Raw genomic sequence first — 14826 nt, forward strand, 5'->3', positions numbered from 1 at the left:
TTTTGAATATTTTAAATAAAATAATCAAAAAAGGAGAAATTGATAGATAAAAGATAAAACTTTTCTCAAAATTATTGATAGATAAAAGATAATTTTTTTCTCAAAATTATTCAAAGTCAAAATTTTTCAAAGTCTTTTCTAAAATATGTTTCAAAACAACAAACTCTTTAAACAATCACCGGACACATGGTTTTGAATATTTTAAATAAAATAATCAAAAAGGGAGAAATTGTTAGATAAAATTGACTGGTTAATAAGAACTTAACGAAAAAAAACTTATTGTGTAGGAATGGTCAAGAACTACAACCGGTCAAGTAATCAAACCGGCTAGAAGAAGCAAGTGACAAATCCAAAACCTGAAGTTTTCCGGTTAAACTGAACAACCGGTTAATATGATCAGTTGGAATGAAGTATTCAATCCAGATCCAAAAAACAAACCCAACAAGAAGACTATTTATAGAAAGAAGTCAATGATATCAAATAAAGAACAATTTACAGATTGGTGCAAATAAACACTTTAGGAATATGCAGAAGATGACATCAAAGAATCAGACTGTGACATTGCCATATTCATAAAAGTCTAATGATATGTTGTAGGCTGTAGAAGATTGCTTGAAGAAAAGATACCATTTTGGTATAAGTCAAAGGAGCAACCTCTCAAGTACAGGCAACTGTCCAACCGACAGTTGCTATGATCAAGCAAAGACAAATCAAGCCGGTCTGCTCCATGCCTTGGAAGACTAAACCGCATTTAATGCTATGTTGATCCTCTACTCAACCAATCAGATTCAAGGATTACCCTGAAGGTATCCGTTGAAGAAATGTGACCATTGTCACATTTCATCTATAAAAGGAGGAGCTGAAGAAGCTGAATAAGTAGAGTCATAAGCGAACAACAATTGAGATAAGCAAGTTAAGAAAAGTGATCAAAAGCCCTTATCTCTCTAAAAGATTAAGTGTGTGTTTGTGAAGTGTATTACAATTTCTGTGAGAATTGTAAGAGTGATTATCGAGCAGTCAATAAGACTCGATCGTGTATTGTGTTTGTGTATTCCTTAGTGAATATCCTTCTCGTGATTTGAGAAGAAGGGGTGACGTAGAAGTTTTATCTCCGAACATTCATAAAAATCTGTCTCGTGCTTTATTTCCTACCGGTTCCATATTCTAACTAACTCATATTATTCTAACCGCCTCACTAATCCTCAACCGACATTCTCCAAACCTCATATTTATCCATCATGTGTGTATGTTGCTTCAATCTGAAACAAACCACTTCCGTATTTGAACTCGGTTCAAGGGTTTGTGACAGCTTGTGTAGTATTGAAACCGGTATTAATTCTTAATCGGATTAACGCCAACCGTTGAGTATCGTCAGAGATTCTCCTTTAGCTGGACCCCGGTCCACTATCGGCGATCTAGATCCTATCAATTATTATGAACTATAACTCCGGCGAAGGAAAGGTCGACTACCATGGAGTATAACTCTGGCGAAGAAAAGGTCGACTGCTTCTCAGACAGGTGAGAGAGAAAATCGTACAAATCTAGGCAGCATGGTTGCATGGCAACATTAAATGAAAATATGTGTGTTAGGTGGGGTGAGGTGACTTGATAAAAATAATTTTTGATTTTAATAATTAAATGAATAACATTATTATAAATTAATATTTATCAATCAAGCGCTATAGCGAAGATTGTTTCACAATATTATTTGACAATTGAAAAACATGTATAAATTTATCACATTTAATTGAGATTTGTAAATACACAAGGCGCGCTTATTACATAGATTGCTATGTATTTAATACAAATTTATACTTACTTTAAGTTATACATTATTTCATGTTCAAAGATTTCACTTTTGATAATTTTGCTGTTTAAAAAAAATACAATACTAAGAACCAAAAAGCGAAATCTGAAATCACAAGTAATGAAAACAAAATCAAAAATGCAAATATTCATTAAACAAATTCAATGAACACAAGTCTATGTAAACAAAGGCTGCAAATCACAAGCAGCAATGGATTCAAGCAAGCTTGTGTGAGGAACACCATATACATTCAAATATGTCGTCAAAGGATTCACTACCTTAAATACCCAAATCAGTTCATTAACATTGTGCCGAGACTCGTCGTATACAACTATAGTTTTGTCGTCCTCAGGCTCAACAAATGGATTCTCCATTTCTTTAGTCGTACCTCCTCCAGTAATTACAATCCCTATCAGATCCTGTTTGTAATCCAGGATGAATTCCCTTGCAAACATAAAGGTGTAACTGTCGAACAGTTTCGGCAGCTGAAATAAAATACAAAACATTTTCAGTTATCATGGAGAATTGAAGATATGGAGGAGGAGGAGGAATCAGACAAAACTTACATTGTTCAAATACCGCATTCTGCCAGCTCTTGGACCGCCCACAATTCCATGATTATCTCGCTGCACCTCGTACGGTTCCTCGTCAACATAACATTTTGATCTCATTGATGATTTTATCCCTGTACAAAGGCAATTGGTATTTTTAGTTTCATATATGTGAAAATGAATATTGCGTTAAGAGTTAAGAATAACAGAGTCTCACAATCAATGGTAAGGACCCAACTCCCGTTCAATATTGCCTTCAATACTTTGATAGTTCGACCACATCCACCATTAGCATCGGTGGATGCTATGACGTGGGTTACATCGTCTCGCCACCTCATTGTCACTGTGGCACCACATGTGTTAGCGTATTGAACCATCAAGTGTTGTGTAAGAACAATAATATTATCTCAGACAAACATGATGAAAACTTACACAATATGGAAAAAATGGATATATGTCAAGAATAGTACTATATCTTCACTTGTTAATTGATTTGGGCATAAAATCCAGTCTTTGCCAAAAGTGTTTTGGACGAATGCGTTGTTGGTTGTCTGCACATGGAAAAAAACAGTCTTTGTTAGTAAATACTAGGGTTTCGTGAAAATAATATACAAAACCCTAACACTATGTACATTTTCCTAAATACGATGGATTTTCATTGAATGTGACATTTTGGGAGTAGGGTTTTCTAAATATTAACGAGATAACGACATCCCATAACATAATCTGGGGTTTAGTGGTTTCATAATCTTAAATATGAAAAGTTTACTATTTTGGTGTACGTACCATTGTCGAGACGTGAATATCTTGCTTCTGGTCTAGTCGACGGGGAGCCGGATGCGAATCGCCGTGAAAGGAGGTAGGCTTGAAGAGAGAGAGATGAATCGGGCGGAAATGTTTATAAAATAATTATATTAGGGTGTATATATATTCATGGAACCTAGGCGAACAAGTCTTCTCTCGAAAAGCGACTATTCATTCCATTTCAAATGGCACCTGGTCTGGGCGAATAAGTATTCTCTCGAAAAGCGTCTAATCATTACATTTTACATGACATCTGGTCTAGGCGAACAAATCTTCTCTCACAAAGCGTCATTTCCAATAAATTTATTTAATATTTAATAAATAGAAATATTATATTCTTGTTAATTTTGCTATTTACATACATGGGTAGGTGAATTTACATGATAGGTAAACGGTCTTCTCATGGGAGGGTTGGGGGTTTTACATGAACGTCAGGTTTAAAATAATTGAAGTGAAGATTTCTTCGCTTTAAACCGTCTCCTCGTAAATAAAAATTTCATAAAAAAATTACAAATAAAAATGAAGTAATTGAAGCGAAGATTTCTTCGCTGCATATTATTTTTAATAAATTTATTTAATATATAATAAATAGAAATATTAAATTCATGTTAATTTTGCTATTTACATACATGTGTAAGTGTATTTACATGATAGGTAAATGGTCTTCTCATGGGTGGGTTGGGGGTTTTACATGAACGTCAGGTTTAAAATAATTGAAGTGAAGATTTCTTCGCTTTAAACCGTCTCCTCGTAAATAAAAATTTCATAAAAAAATTACAAATAAAAATGAAGTAATTGAAGCGAAGATTTCTTCGCTGCATATTATTTTTAATAAATTTATTTAATATATAATAAATAGAAATATTAAATTCATGTTAATTTTGCTATTTACATACATGTGTAAGTGTATTTACATGATAGGTAAATGGTCTTCTCATGGGTGGGTTGGGGGTTTTACATGAACGTCAGGTTTAAAATAATTGAAGCGAAGATTTCTTTGCTTTAAACCGTCTCCTCGTAAATAAAAATTTCATAAAAAATTTAAAAATAAAAATGAAATAATTGAAGCGAAGATTTCTTCGCTGAATGTCATTTCCAATAAATTTATTTAATATTTAATAAATAGAAATATTAAATTCATGTTAATTTTGGTATTTACATACATGAGTAAGTGTATTTCCATGATAAGTAAACGGTCTTCTCATGGGTGGGTTGGGGGTTTACATGAACGTCAGGGCTCATGGGCGGGGTAAGTTTCGCTTCTTTCGCTTCTCACCCTTCCTTCTCACATGGCGCCTGGAGAGAAGTTAGCTTCGTTAGAGTATATTAATATTATATTAATTCTGTACGTTAATTGGACATTCCGTTAACGGCGTTTGGGGTGAACCCGGAATGAAACCCGGATTCTGGATTCTCCCTCCCCCTCTCCAACCCAGATTGATTTATTAATATAATAATAAAGCTGCAATTTGATTGGTCCGCAATAGGGGAACACAGGAATCGGTAACAGAAGATCCGAATTGGTCTCAGAATTTAAAGCACTTGAGTGATAAGATTTATATAGGGCTCTATTATTATTATGCCTATTTTTGAATTTGGGTTTTTGAAAATTTTAAATAATATATATATATATATATATATATATATATATATATATATATATATATATATATATATATATATATATATATATAAAATAGAAATAAAAGTTTAAAATTAAGAATATTTTAATTTTTGATTAATGAAATGAGTGATGTGATTGTTGAAAATAATTAATTGAAAAAATATTTTTGTATAAATTATTTAAAAAATTTTAAAAAACCTTGTATATGTAAAAAAACAAATGGAGAATTTTAAAGCCCAATAGTTTAGGGGCTTTGTTTCATGTACAATTATCGCAATCATGTTGCCAGCCTATATATAATATATATAGAAGGTTTGTTTGTTGAAAAAAAAAAGAAAATTTCTCCAATCTGTAGTCAGTCGGTATTACCAATCCTATTATCCATCAAATAAATAAATAGGCGCTAGCAGTAGTGTTTACCGAAAGCTTTCCGACCGACCGACCGACCGACATCTGCCTGCTTCTTCAATGGCTCCATCGTCTCTCCAGCTCCCGATACACTCTCCTCCTAGCCTGAAATCCACACTTGATCCATTTTTCTTATTTCCTTTGGTATCATCATTCGTCAATCTAGGAGCTTCATCATCGAACCTTATTCGACGACGGGAATCCTTAACCATCAGAGCTTACAGTAGTACGGTTACAGTCACATTTCTACATCTTTTTTTCTTTCTTTTTTTTTAAAATTAATTTCATATCCTAGACTACATCTCCAGCTACGCGTATTATATTCACTAGTGCAAAGCTAAAGATTGTCTTGTCTCTTCTGACAAAGGAGAAGAAGACAGACCTAATTAATTGAGATCATTTTATAAGACACAATGTTGTCTGTTTGAGATTCATTCTTCTATAATTAAGTACTACTTTTTGTGATATCTGGAGCTAACTCTACCTTCCCCCCACCCCCAACCGTGACTCTAATGATAAAAGAATCAATTGCCGGTCAATCCAATGAGCAGAATAAGAGAGAGTTACTTGAAAGCTATGGTCTTAATCCAGACGAGTTTCTGTCGGAATCTTCCCAAAAGGTTACTTTTTTTCCTTTGTTTTTACAATCACATCCTGATCCTGATGTGATCAGCTGATTCTTGTTTATAGTCGAAGAGGAAGAAAGAGCTGCAAAGGATTAGAAGGGGAAGTGAGACCTCACAACAAGAGACTGCAGGCTCCCCGAGGGAGACCCACAGATTGCTTCAGGTTTATTTTCTTCTCATTTGTTTTCACTACGGCCATATATTTTAAAAATCTAATGCGATTGGGCCTAATATGATCACGCTAATTTTGTATGTTAAAAAACATGCACCTCAAAATATATGTGCTTAGTTCTCTCATGGAACATCTGGTGTTTCGTTTAGAAAAATAGCAATGTGACACAAAAGACTCTTCATGAAATATGCAAAATCTTCTTAAATTCCCTGAGCAAGCCCTTTAACCAAATAACATCTTTACAAACTTCTGTAATGACCGTTCATTCTGCCTCTATAATAGGCAACACGACTATACTCTATAAGGCAGCTTTCTAACTAATCCCACAACCACCGCCAATACGGGAATAAAAAATTCACATAATCGACAACTCCATCTCTAATCATTCCAAACTGTAGGTGAACATCCGCCGATAAAAATGAGATTCTTGCCGAATTCGAGTTTGAAACATCTCAAATAACGTAAGATACACTAAATTGTTCTCCATTGTTTCTTATCTAGATTTGTTAAGTATCTTTTAACTGCACTTACTGCATATGCCATATGTGGTCGAGAACAAACATAGCAATACATGAGTGATTAACTGCATTGAAATATTGAACCCATGACATGTGCTCGATATCCTAATCAGACTAAGTCGACATAGCAGAAGAGAGCTTATTGCACTTTCACCTTCTGATCATTAGTCCTTATAAACATATCAAAGGAGATAAACAAATTAGTCATCGTTACCAACCCTAGAGTAGATTCAATTATCAAAATAACTTCTTTTAAGTCATGAGTGGTTACTTATAAAATAACCATAGAGAGATTTCTTCAATTAACACAGTTTTTTTTGCCTAAGAATGTAAATCCCTCATGTCAATGTATATAGATGTCTTTGTCTTGATACCCGTGTAGAAACGCGGTTTTCACGTCTAGTTGCTCAAGTTCAAATTATTGCCAATATGACATGTAATGCTCGAATTGAAATATGCCCGGACAAAACACAATAGTAAAATAAATTCCTGAAATCTGAGTATAACCTTTCGCAATGAGTCTCGCCTTAAACCTTTTCTACTTCAATTTCAGGTGTATATTATTTTTTCTTATATACTCGCATACAAATGAATAGCCTTCATTCTTGCAGGTAGTTTCACGAGGTTCTACTTATTATTCTTATTAAGAGATTATACGTGTTCTTGTAAAACAATAATCTACTCCCCCCAGTCAAAATCCATTCTAACAGTGAATTTGTGCTTCTTAGGAATTTCTATATGAACCATTTGAGTGACTTACATGACTATTTAGTGTAATTTACCAAGTATAGGTTAGTTGTTTGAGTGGAACCTCTTTAAAAGGGTGTTGGTTACGCGTATCATAGGTTCTTGGGGGAAATGCTAGAAGAAAGAAATTGCTATCACCAAAAGGAATGGATGTCCGGCCAATGATGGAAGTTGTTAAAGGTGCTGCCTTTGGGATTTTGCAGGTAGGGATTAATATTTGTATTTGCTTAAAAGTAGCTGGTTAAATAAATTCCTCTGACAATCCAACTCAATTGTTCCCTTGGTTAGGTGTCTGGAGGCTGTCCTTCTTCATTGAGACCGGGTCGTTGGTTAGACTTGTACAGTGGCACAGGATCTGTGGGGATTGAGGCTCTAAGTCGCGGATGCTCTGAGGTTTAATGCAACTCTTTATTTATTTATATATTTATAATCTTTAATTTGAAGTGAATGTACAGATATGGATCTTTTAAGAGATATCATGACAGTGTAAGGTTGAAGAATGTACTAACTAGTATTTTGTTACTACTGTAGGTGCATTTTGTTGAGATGGACCCTTGGGTTATTTCACAAGTTCTGCAACCGAATTTGGAGTGGACTAGTTTTCTAGATGAGTCGATAATACACGCAGTTCGTGTTGAGAAGTTTCTAGAGCAATCAGTGCAAGTTGTAGGTAAGGTATATGATAATATGATGATATATTGTTTGTTTGATTATTCTGGCTAGTGCGGAAAATACAAAATGCCTCCACTTGCAGGGAAATATGGTACATTTGATTACATCAGTGTAACTCCTCCTTACACCCAAGTGGATTATGGTGTGCTCATGGATCAGATATCAAAATCATCTGTTGTTGGAGAAGATACATTCATAGTATGTATAACTGATTTTGTTAAATAATCTGTCTGTCTGTTTGTCTGTGATAGCAAAATACATAACTTTATATTATTATTATTATATTGAAGCTAGTGGAGTATCCTCTTGGAACAAGCATGTTGGACTCTTGTGGATGCGTCATAAAGGTAGGTGTAGCTTCTTGGTTCTTCTTGGGGGTGTTTAACATTCTCTATTTTGTGGGTATTATTATTATTTTTATTTTATTTTTCTGTACGATAGATAGCGGACCGAAGGTTTGGCAGAACACATCTAGCAATTTATGGGCCAAAGTGGGCACTGAAAAAGAGAAAATCTGAAGCATAACTTGGAATGGTGAAAGATGATGTCTGAATTAATTGAACCCACCCAACAACAACAACAATAACAACAAGGGAGGGGGTGAGGGATGGTTGTTACGGACAACAATCAATTTTCTGTGAAAAAAACAAACAGATGTAGTAGATGTTTATTGTTTGTTGTTTTTCTTTAGGTCTTCTTTTGTAATTGCAACACAGGGACATAGATCATCACAGTTTCTTAAATAAAAACTACTGTTATTTCACAATGATAAAAAACTAAACTATTTTTACAATATTTAAATGGGACTGCCGTTATTACGTTACCTTGATCGGATCTGTCTGTAAACAAAACAATGACGAAGAAGCTAGGAGCTTTATTATCAATGGTAATGGAAAAATGGCGTACATTTTCTATTTTGCGTGGACACTCGCCTCGACTTCTAAGTAAGTAAGTGCTATCTCTCTCTCTCTCTCTCTCTCTCTCTCTCCTGCACAAGCTTACTTAAACAGGGAGCCGCGTATGTCCCTTACGACCCCCTTCGCACGTGCCACTCTGCAATCCATGTCAATACCCTCCTCCCCCACCTCACCTTCCCCAACCTTCCTTTTGCCCCCCTTTGAATTACGATACGACGTCTTCTCCTCCGTGAACACGACAACAACAACAACGCATCCACCGATCTGCTCCTCCCACAACGTATTCTCTCTTGCATTCTTTTCAATTTTCCTTTTTGCTTGGTGCATTTCTTTCTTTTCAATTTCCGGTGGAGCTACTGTTTCGATCTTGTCCCGTTAACCATTCATGAAAACATGTAAGGACTTTTGGTTTTTCTTTATTACTCTCTCTCTCTACATCTATTTGTTATGCCCCCCCCTCCCTGATCTTTGTGAGCTTTACCCATCTATTTTCATGTGATGTTGTTATAATATCAAAATATATATATATTTCTCCAGTGCATGTGGATCAGAATTTAGAGTAATGTTTCTCTAGTTGGAGATTGAACTGTCCCAATGCGGATTTTTGATATTTTAATGAATTGTTCGGTTCAAAATCAGTTACTACCACGATCAGCGTGGCCTATATGTGTGAGCCTTAGTTATCTGTCTAAGTAAACTATCAAGAAAATGACCATCTTGTTGTTTTTTCTTAGAAACGGGGCAATTGTGGCCTTCAAATCACTTTATATGATGATTTACCACTTAGTTTGTTCCCGGCTTCTAAGATCTTAGGTGGGTATTATAGTATGAACATTCAGCTAATTATGAAACCAGTTTGACAGAAATTCTTGCAAGTAATTGCTGTTGTATGACAACCTAGAATTTGTTCTCATAACCATACATTTCAAGTCCAGTCAAATCTCTTGTATTGTATGGTGAACCTAGATACTAGCATCTTCTACTGTTAAAAAAACAACTTTGATTGACTTGAGTTGAGTTGACAAATATAATAGCAATCAGTTATTGTGACTTTGTTGTGTTATCATCATTGAAAAACATTGTTTGATCAAGTCCTGGAGTGTCTAGTCTAAACTATGTTTTAGTTGGCAGGTCATAAATACGACTACTACTGTTTTAAGTAAGATGTCATCCCCAAGCAAGAGGAGAGATATGGATGTCATGAAATTGTAAGATTGTTATTTCCATGCATTTTGCCTTGTTTTAGTTGGTTTTACCTACTCCTGATAAAATATATTTTTCTTTTCACACTCTCCCCAGGATGATGAGTGATTATATTGTTGAGCCCATAAATGACGGAATCAATGAATTCAATGTAGAGTTCCATGGTCCAAAAGAAAGTATATTTGTTCCTTTTCTTCTCTACTCTACTCAGATATGTACATGTGCAATTATTGAAATGTTAGATGGACTTTTCTGACCCTTTTCGAAAAATGCAATTGCAGTTCATTCACTTGTTATTTTTCCCAATAAATGGAAGTTGTTTTCTTTCCCTCCCACCTTTACTGATTTTGAATGAAGAAATATGTATGGCTCTCTGAGTTAGGAAACATTAATTAATCTTATTCCATTTAATAGGAGAAGACATGTATGAATGGAAATTTAAGTCTCGTGCTTAAATTTGAAAGATACAAATAATATAATTCTTCTTCTTGTCGTATATCCTATTGATGAAGCAAATTTATGCATGTCTCCATGCTAAACCATACATACACACAGTAGCAATTCATAGAGAATGGGATCCGAGTACTATAGATATAAGATAAGACCTTTTGGATCCAAAACAAGGATTTATGAGATTTTTATGTCCAGAGTAGTTAAAGATTTACAAGATTGTTGTGTCTGAGTAACGACTATACACCTACTTGGAGAATCCAACAGTTGCAACATTTCCTTGGGTGCTTGAAAGAGTGGTTACAGCATTCATATTGGTTTTTTCTTTTATTTGTTGTTGGTTGCTGCAGGCCTTTATGAAGGTGGTGTCTGGAAAATCCGGGTGGAGCTGCCAGATGCTTATCCTTACAAATCCCCTTCCATAGGGTTCCTTAACAAAATATTCCACCCAAATGTTGATGAATTGTAAGCCTTCATATATATATATATATATATATATATATAGAAATGAACAAATCTCTAATGCTACGAGGTCTTTATTAGGATATAAATGAATATGGAATGCAAGGTAGCGTCTTTTGATTTTGTAATGCTTTTGAGAGTGGCATCTGCATTAATATGAAGGCTGTTAATTAAACTTTCTTTCACGAAACTGCAGATCAGGTTCGGTGTGCTTGGATGTGATTAACCAGACGTGGAGCCCTATGTTTGGTAATATTGTAGTCACAGCGTTGTGCTAAAGATCTAGTGCTGATGAATTTTTTATATTTTTTGAATGGCACGTGAATTTTTGTAAAGTGGAACTGTATATACATTTGGGCTTTGTGTTGATGGAATCTGAAAAGAACGAGGAAAAAGTGATGATATGGGTTGTTGTTGTTGTTGCTGCAGATCTGCTCAACATTTTTGAGGTATTTCTTCCGCAGCTTTTGCTATACCCAAATCCTTCAGACCCCTTGAATGGTGATGCAGCATCTTTGATGATGAATGATCAAAAGCAGTACGAACAGAAAGTGAAAGGTAAAAAGAAAGAAAGAAAAAAAGATTTTCCTTAGGTTTGATCATCGTAGCTACTAGTAACTAGATGGGGAAGTGCTTGAATGGTTGTGATTTCATTAAAAGAAATGAGGTGTAGAAGATAGTGATGGAATTTATAGTTGTGAGTGTGACTGAATGCAGAGTACTGTGAGCGTTATGCAAAGAAGGAGAGTATAAGTGGAAGGGAGACTGAGGAGGAGGAGGAGGAGGAGGAGGAGATCAGTGATGATGACATTAGTGATGGAGGAGGAAGTGCATCCTCTAATGACAATGATGATGTGGTTGGAAATTCAGATCCATGATCATCATGGTTTGTTTGTTTGTTTGTTTAAATTATTCCTTTATATATATATTTATATAATATATATATATATATATTATGTAACGTTGCTTGTACAATTAATTGCTCATTTTGATTTCTTCCATCTACCAGATAAAAACAGATAAAAAGAAGGTAGAAATAAAATTAACATGGAATATTTAATTTTCAGTTTGAGCTGTTAAGAACTTGTTGTGGTATGAAGAGTAAAAACAAAGAAGAAGAAGAAGAAAAAGTAGATAGAAAAGGAATATTAATATCATTTATATTATCTTGGAGAAGAAAAGGAAAAAGAGAATGTCTAGTTAAGAAGAATACTAAATATCTTGTTGCAAAACAATCAATCCCTTTCCCTCACCACCGGACTTGCATCTTTCTCGTTTTCTTTTCAAATCCATCCTTCATGCTCGCCCACACTCCACGATCATCTCCCTCCACCGTTTTCAATCATATATATAACCGATCCCCTCCAAAAATTATTATTATTATTATTATCATCTCTCATCAAGTACACCACCACACAACCATCTCTGATAATCTGAACATGAACATGGACAACAACTCAGCCCCCCCTGAACAAGCTGTTGCTGCTGCTGCAGCTCCTCAGAAACCATCAATGAACCCCCCCATTCCCACCTTTTTCAAGTACTCTAAAAGGGTACTCTTGAGAGACGTAATAAATAACGGACCCGATTTCGTTGGCCAGAGAGTAGTGGTCGGAGGCTGGGTTAAGTCCTCCAGAGAAATCAAAACAGAGGCACCATCAACAACAACAACAACAAACCCATCGAACCAGATGATAGTGCATCAGCAGCCGAACAAGGACTTTGATTGTGTTGAAATCTTACAAACCAAATTGCCCTTCTTTCGATCATTCTTGAAGGTGTTCGGCATGGCCCATAATTACCCAGTTCGGAACAAACTAGAGTCTCACAATAATATTCCCAAGCTGCCGCAGCAGCCCTCACTTGCAATGTTGCAAATCAGCGACGGCTCCTCTGTTGCAAGTCTTCAGGTACTATATATATATATATATATATATTTGAATGAATGAATGAATATATATTGCTAATATATGTGCAGGTTTTGGTAGAATCATCTGTATCACCTACAAGCCAAGTCATGGCCACTGGAACTTGTATTCTGGTGGATGGATTATTACAGCAAGCTTCTTCTACGAAAAAGGATGGCGCCGGAAAACATGCTATTGAGCTCAAAGTGATTAGAGTCCTACACATTGGGACGGTTGATCAAGATACGTATCCCTTGTCCAAGAAGAAATTGCCACTTCACCTGTTAAGGGATTCTGCACATTTCCGACCTAGAACAACAACGGTGGGATCAGTTGCGAGAATACGTAGTGCTCTGAATGAAGGAACCCACAACTTCTTCCAGACGAATGGTTTCCTCTTCGTCCAAGTACCAATAATCACAGCCACGGATTGTGAAGGATCCAGCAGCCAGAAGTTCCAAGTAGTTACGAGGTCTGCTGATGTTAATGGTGATGTTGAGGAGGAGGAGGAGGAGGAGGGGAATTACAGAACAACTGCCCGCGGGGATGATAGGTTTATAATAAGCTTAGAAAGTATCAAGGCTTCCATCGAGGAGAAGAGTAAGCAACTTGATGAGCTTAAGAGAAGCGACAGCAACAGAGAAGCAGTGGTTGCTGCGACAAAGGATCTCCATAAGACGAATGAGATAGCAGCAGAATTGGAATTGGAATTGAATAGAACAAAAAAGATAAAGATGCAGAAGCAGAAGCAGAAGCAGAAGCAGCAGTACTTATCATCATGTGAGGAGAATTTCTTTGGTCGGCAAGCGTATCTGACGGTGTCGGGGCGTCTCCATCTCCAGAGTTATGCATGTGCCCTTGGAAATGTATACTCGTGTGGGCCTCGGTTTAGGGGTGGGCCGGAGGAGGAGGATAATAAAGGTAAATTAAGGAGGGGGAGGGGGGGTTTGTCAGAAAGTTGGATGAGTGAAGTTGAAATAGCATTCTCGGAATTGGAGGATGCTATTAAGTGTGCGGAGGATTTAGTGAAGCATGTGAGCAAATGGGCAGTTGAAAATTGTATGGAGGATCTGAAGTTTCTTGGAAAACGAGTGGATGCGAGGATTGTGGATCGGCTAAAGTCGAATATAATAAGCCCGTTGAAGAGGATGACGTACACAGAAGCAGTGGAGGTCTTAAAAGAAGAGAAGAAAGATCAGCAGGAATCATCATCATCATCATCATGTAAAGTTGAGTGGGGAAGGGCGTTGACAGAGGAAGATGAAAGTTGTCTGGCCGAGGAGATATACAAACAGGGGGTGGTTATATACAACCATCCCAAACAAGTAAAACCGTTCTACATGCGGCTAAATGAGGACGGAAAAACGGTGGCCTCATTTGATATAATTATGCCAAAGGTACGTACAATACAAATATACAATACAATGCATGCATGATCTAGCTAGCTACCTAGGTATTATTATTATTATTATTATTTATATTAATTAATTAAATTTAAACAAACAACAACAACAACAACAGGGTGGACGGGTAATAAGCGGTGGGGAAAACGAGGAACGGAATGGAGTTGTGAAGGAGAGGATAAAGGAATTGGGCCGGCGGCCGGGGATGTCGTCGTCGGAGTACGAATGGTACTTGGATCTGACAAGACATGGTTGTGTCAAGAGCTCGGGATTCAGTATGCACTTTGATCTTCTCTCTATCCATGCCACCGGCCTCATTGATCTTCGAGATGCCATCCCTTTCTCCAGAACCCCACTCCAACCTCTTAACAATTAACCCCCCCCCCCCACCCCCCCCCCCCCCCCCCCCTTTTTTAATTATCCCATCAATTACACCACCATGTACTACTACTACTACACTACTATACCTCCTATCTACTCACTACTCATGTAAATTCTCACTACTCATGTAAATTCTCTCTCTCTGCATAATTATAATATTATCAATGCTTAAAA

The 14826-nt window shown here is 36.2% G+C and overlaps 3 protein-coding genes across 7 annotated transcripts; all 3 read left to right on the forward strand.

Annotated features, from left to right (window-relative positions):
- The first annotated feature begins 5126 nt into the window (after window positions 1-5126).
- LOC124920793 (putative rRNA methyltransferase YlbH) lies at window positions 5127-8695 on the forward strand. The gene is made up of 9 exons (XM_047461352.1): window positions 5127-5420; window positions 5717-5814; window positions 5885-5983; window positions 7356-7460; window positions 7546-7650; window positions 7789-7927; window positions 8012-8127; window positions 8220-8276; window positions 8371-8695. Exons 1-9 carry the CDS (start codon window positions 5255-5257, stop codon window positions 8452-8454), a joined length of 969 nt encoding a protein of 322 aa, XP_047317308.1. The 5' UTR covers window positions 5127-5254; the 3' UTR covers window positions 8455-8695.
- Window positions 8696-8776: 81 nt separating this feature from the next.
- Window positions 8777-11955, forward strand: LOC124920794 (ubiquitin-conjugating enzyme E2-23 kDa-like). Of its 5 annotated transcripts, none has more exons than XM_047461354.1 (7): window positions 8777-8877; window positions 9971-10054; window positions 10146-10225; window positions 10850-10964; window positions 11158-11210; window positions 11391-11519; window positions 11679-11955. In XM_047461354.1, exons 1-7 carry the CDS (start codon window positions 8783-8785, stop codon window positions 11837-11839), a joined length of 717 nt encoding a protein of 238 aa, XP_047317310.1. In that variant the 5' UTR covers window positions 8777-8782; the 3' UTR covers window positions 11840-11955. The 5 variants fall into 5 exon arrangements, with proteins under 5 accessions (XP_047317310.1, XP_047317309.1, XP_047317313.1 ...); XM_047461353.1 differs by lacking the exon at window positions 8777-8877 and adding an exon at window positions 8900-9126 and having other exon boundaries at window positions 9978-10054; XM_047461357.1 differs by lacking the exon at window positions 8777-8877 and adding an exon at window positions 8994-9126.
- A 202-nt stretch (window positions 11956-12157) lies between these two features.
- Window positions 12158-14647, forward strand: LOC124918953 (asparagine--tRNA ligase-like). The gene is made up of 3 exons (XM_047459039.1): window positions 12158-12871; window positions 12940-14265; window positions 14390-14647. The coding sequence occupies exons 1-3, from the start codon at window positions 12260-12262 to the stop codon at window positions 14645-14647; spliced, it is 2196 nt and encodes a 731-aa protein (XP_047314995.1). The 5' UTR covers window positions 12158-12259.
- Window positions 14648-14826: the final 179 nt, after the last annotated feature.

The sequence above is a fragment of the Impatiens glandulifera genome, chromosome 1 (assembly GCF_907164915.1).
Source record: "Impatiens glandulifera chromosome 1, dImpGla2.1, whole genome shotgun sequence".
In the NCBI taxonomy this organism is placed as follows: domain Eukaryota; kingdom Viridiplantae; phylum Streptophyta; class Magnoliopsida; order Ericales; family Balsaminaceae; genus Impatiens; species Impatiens glandulifera.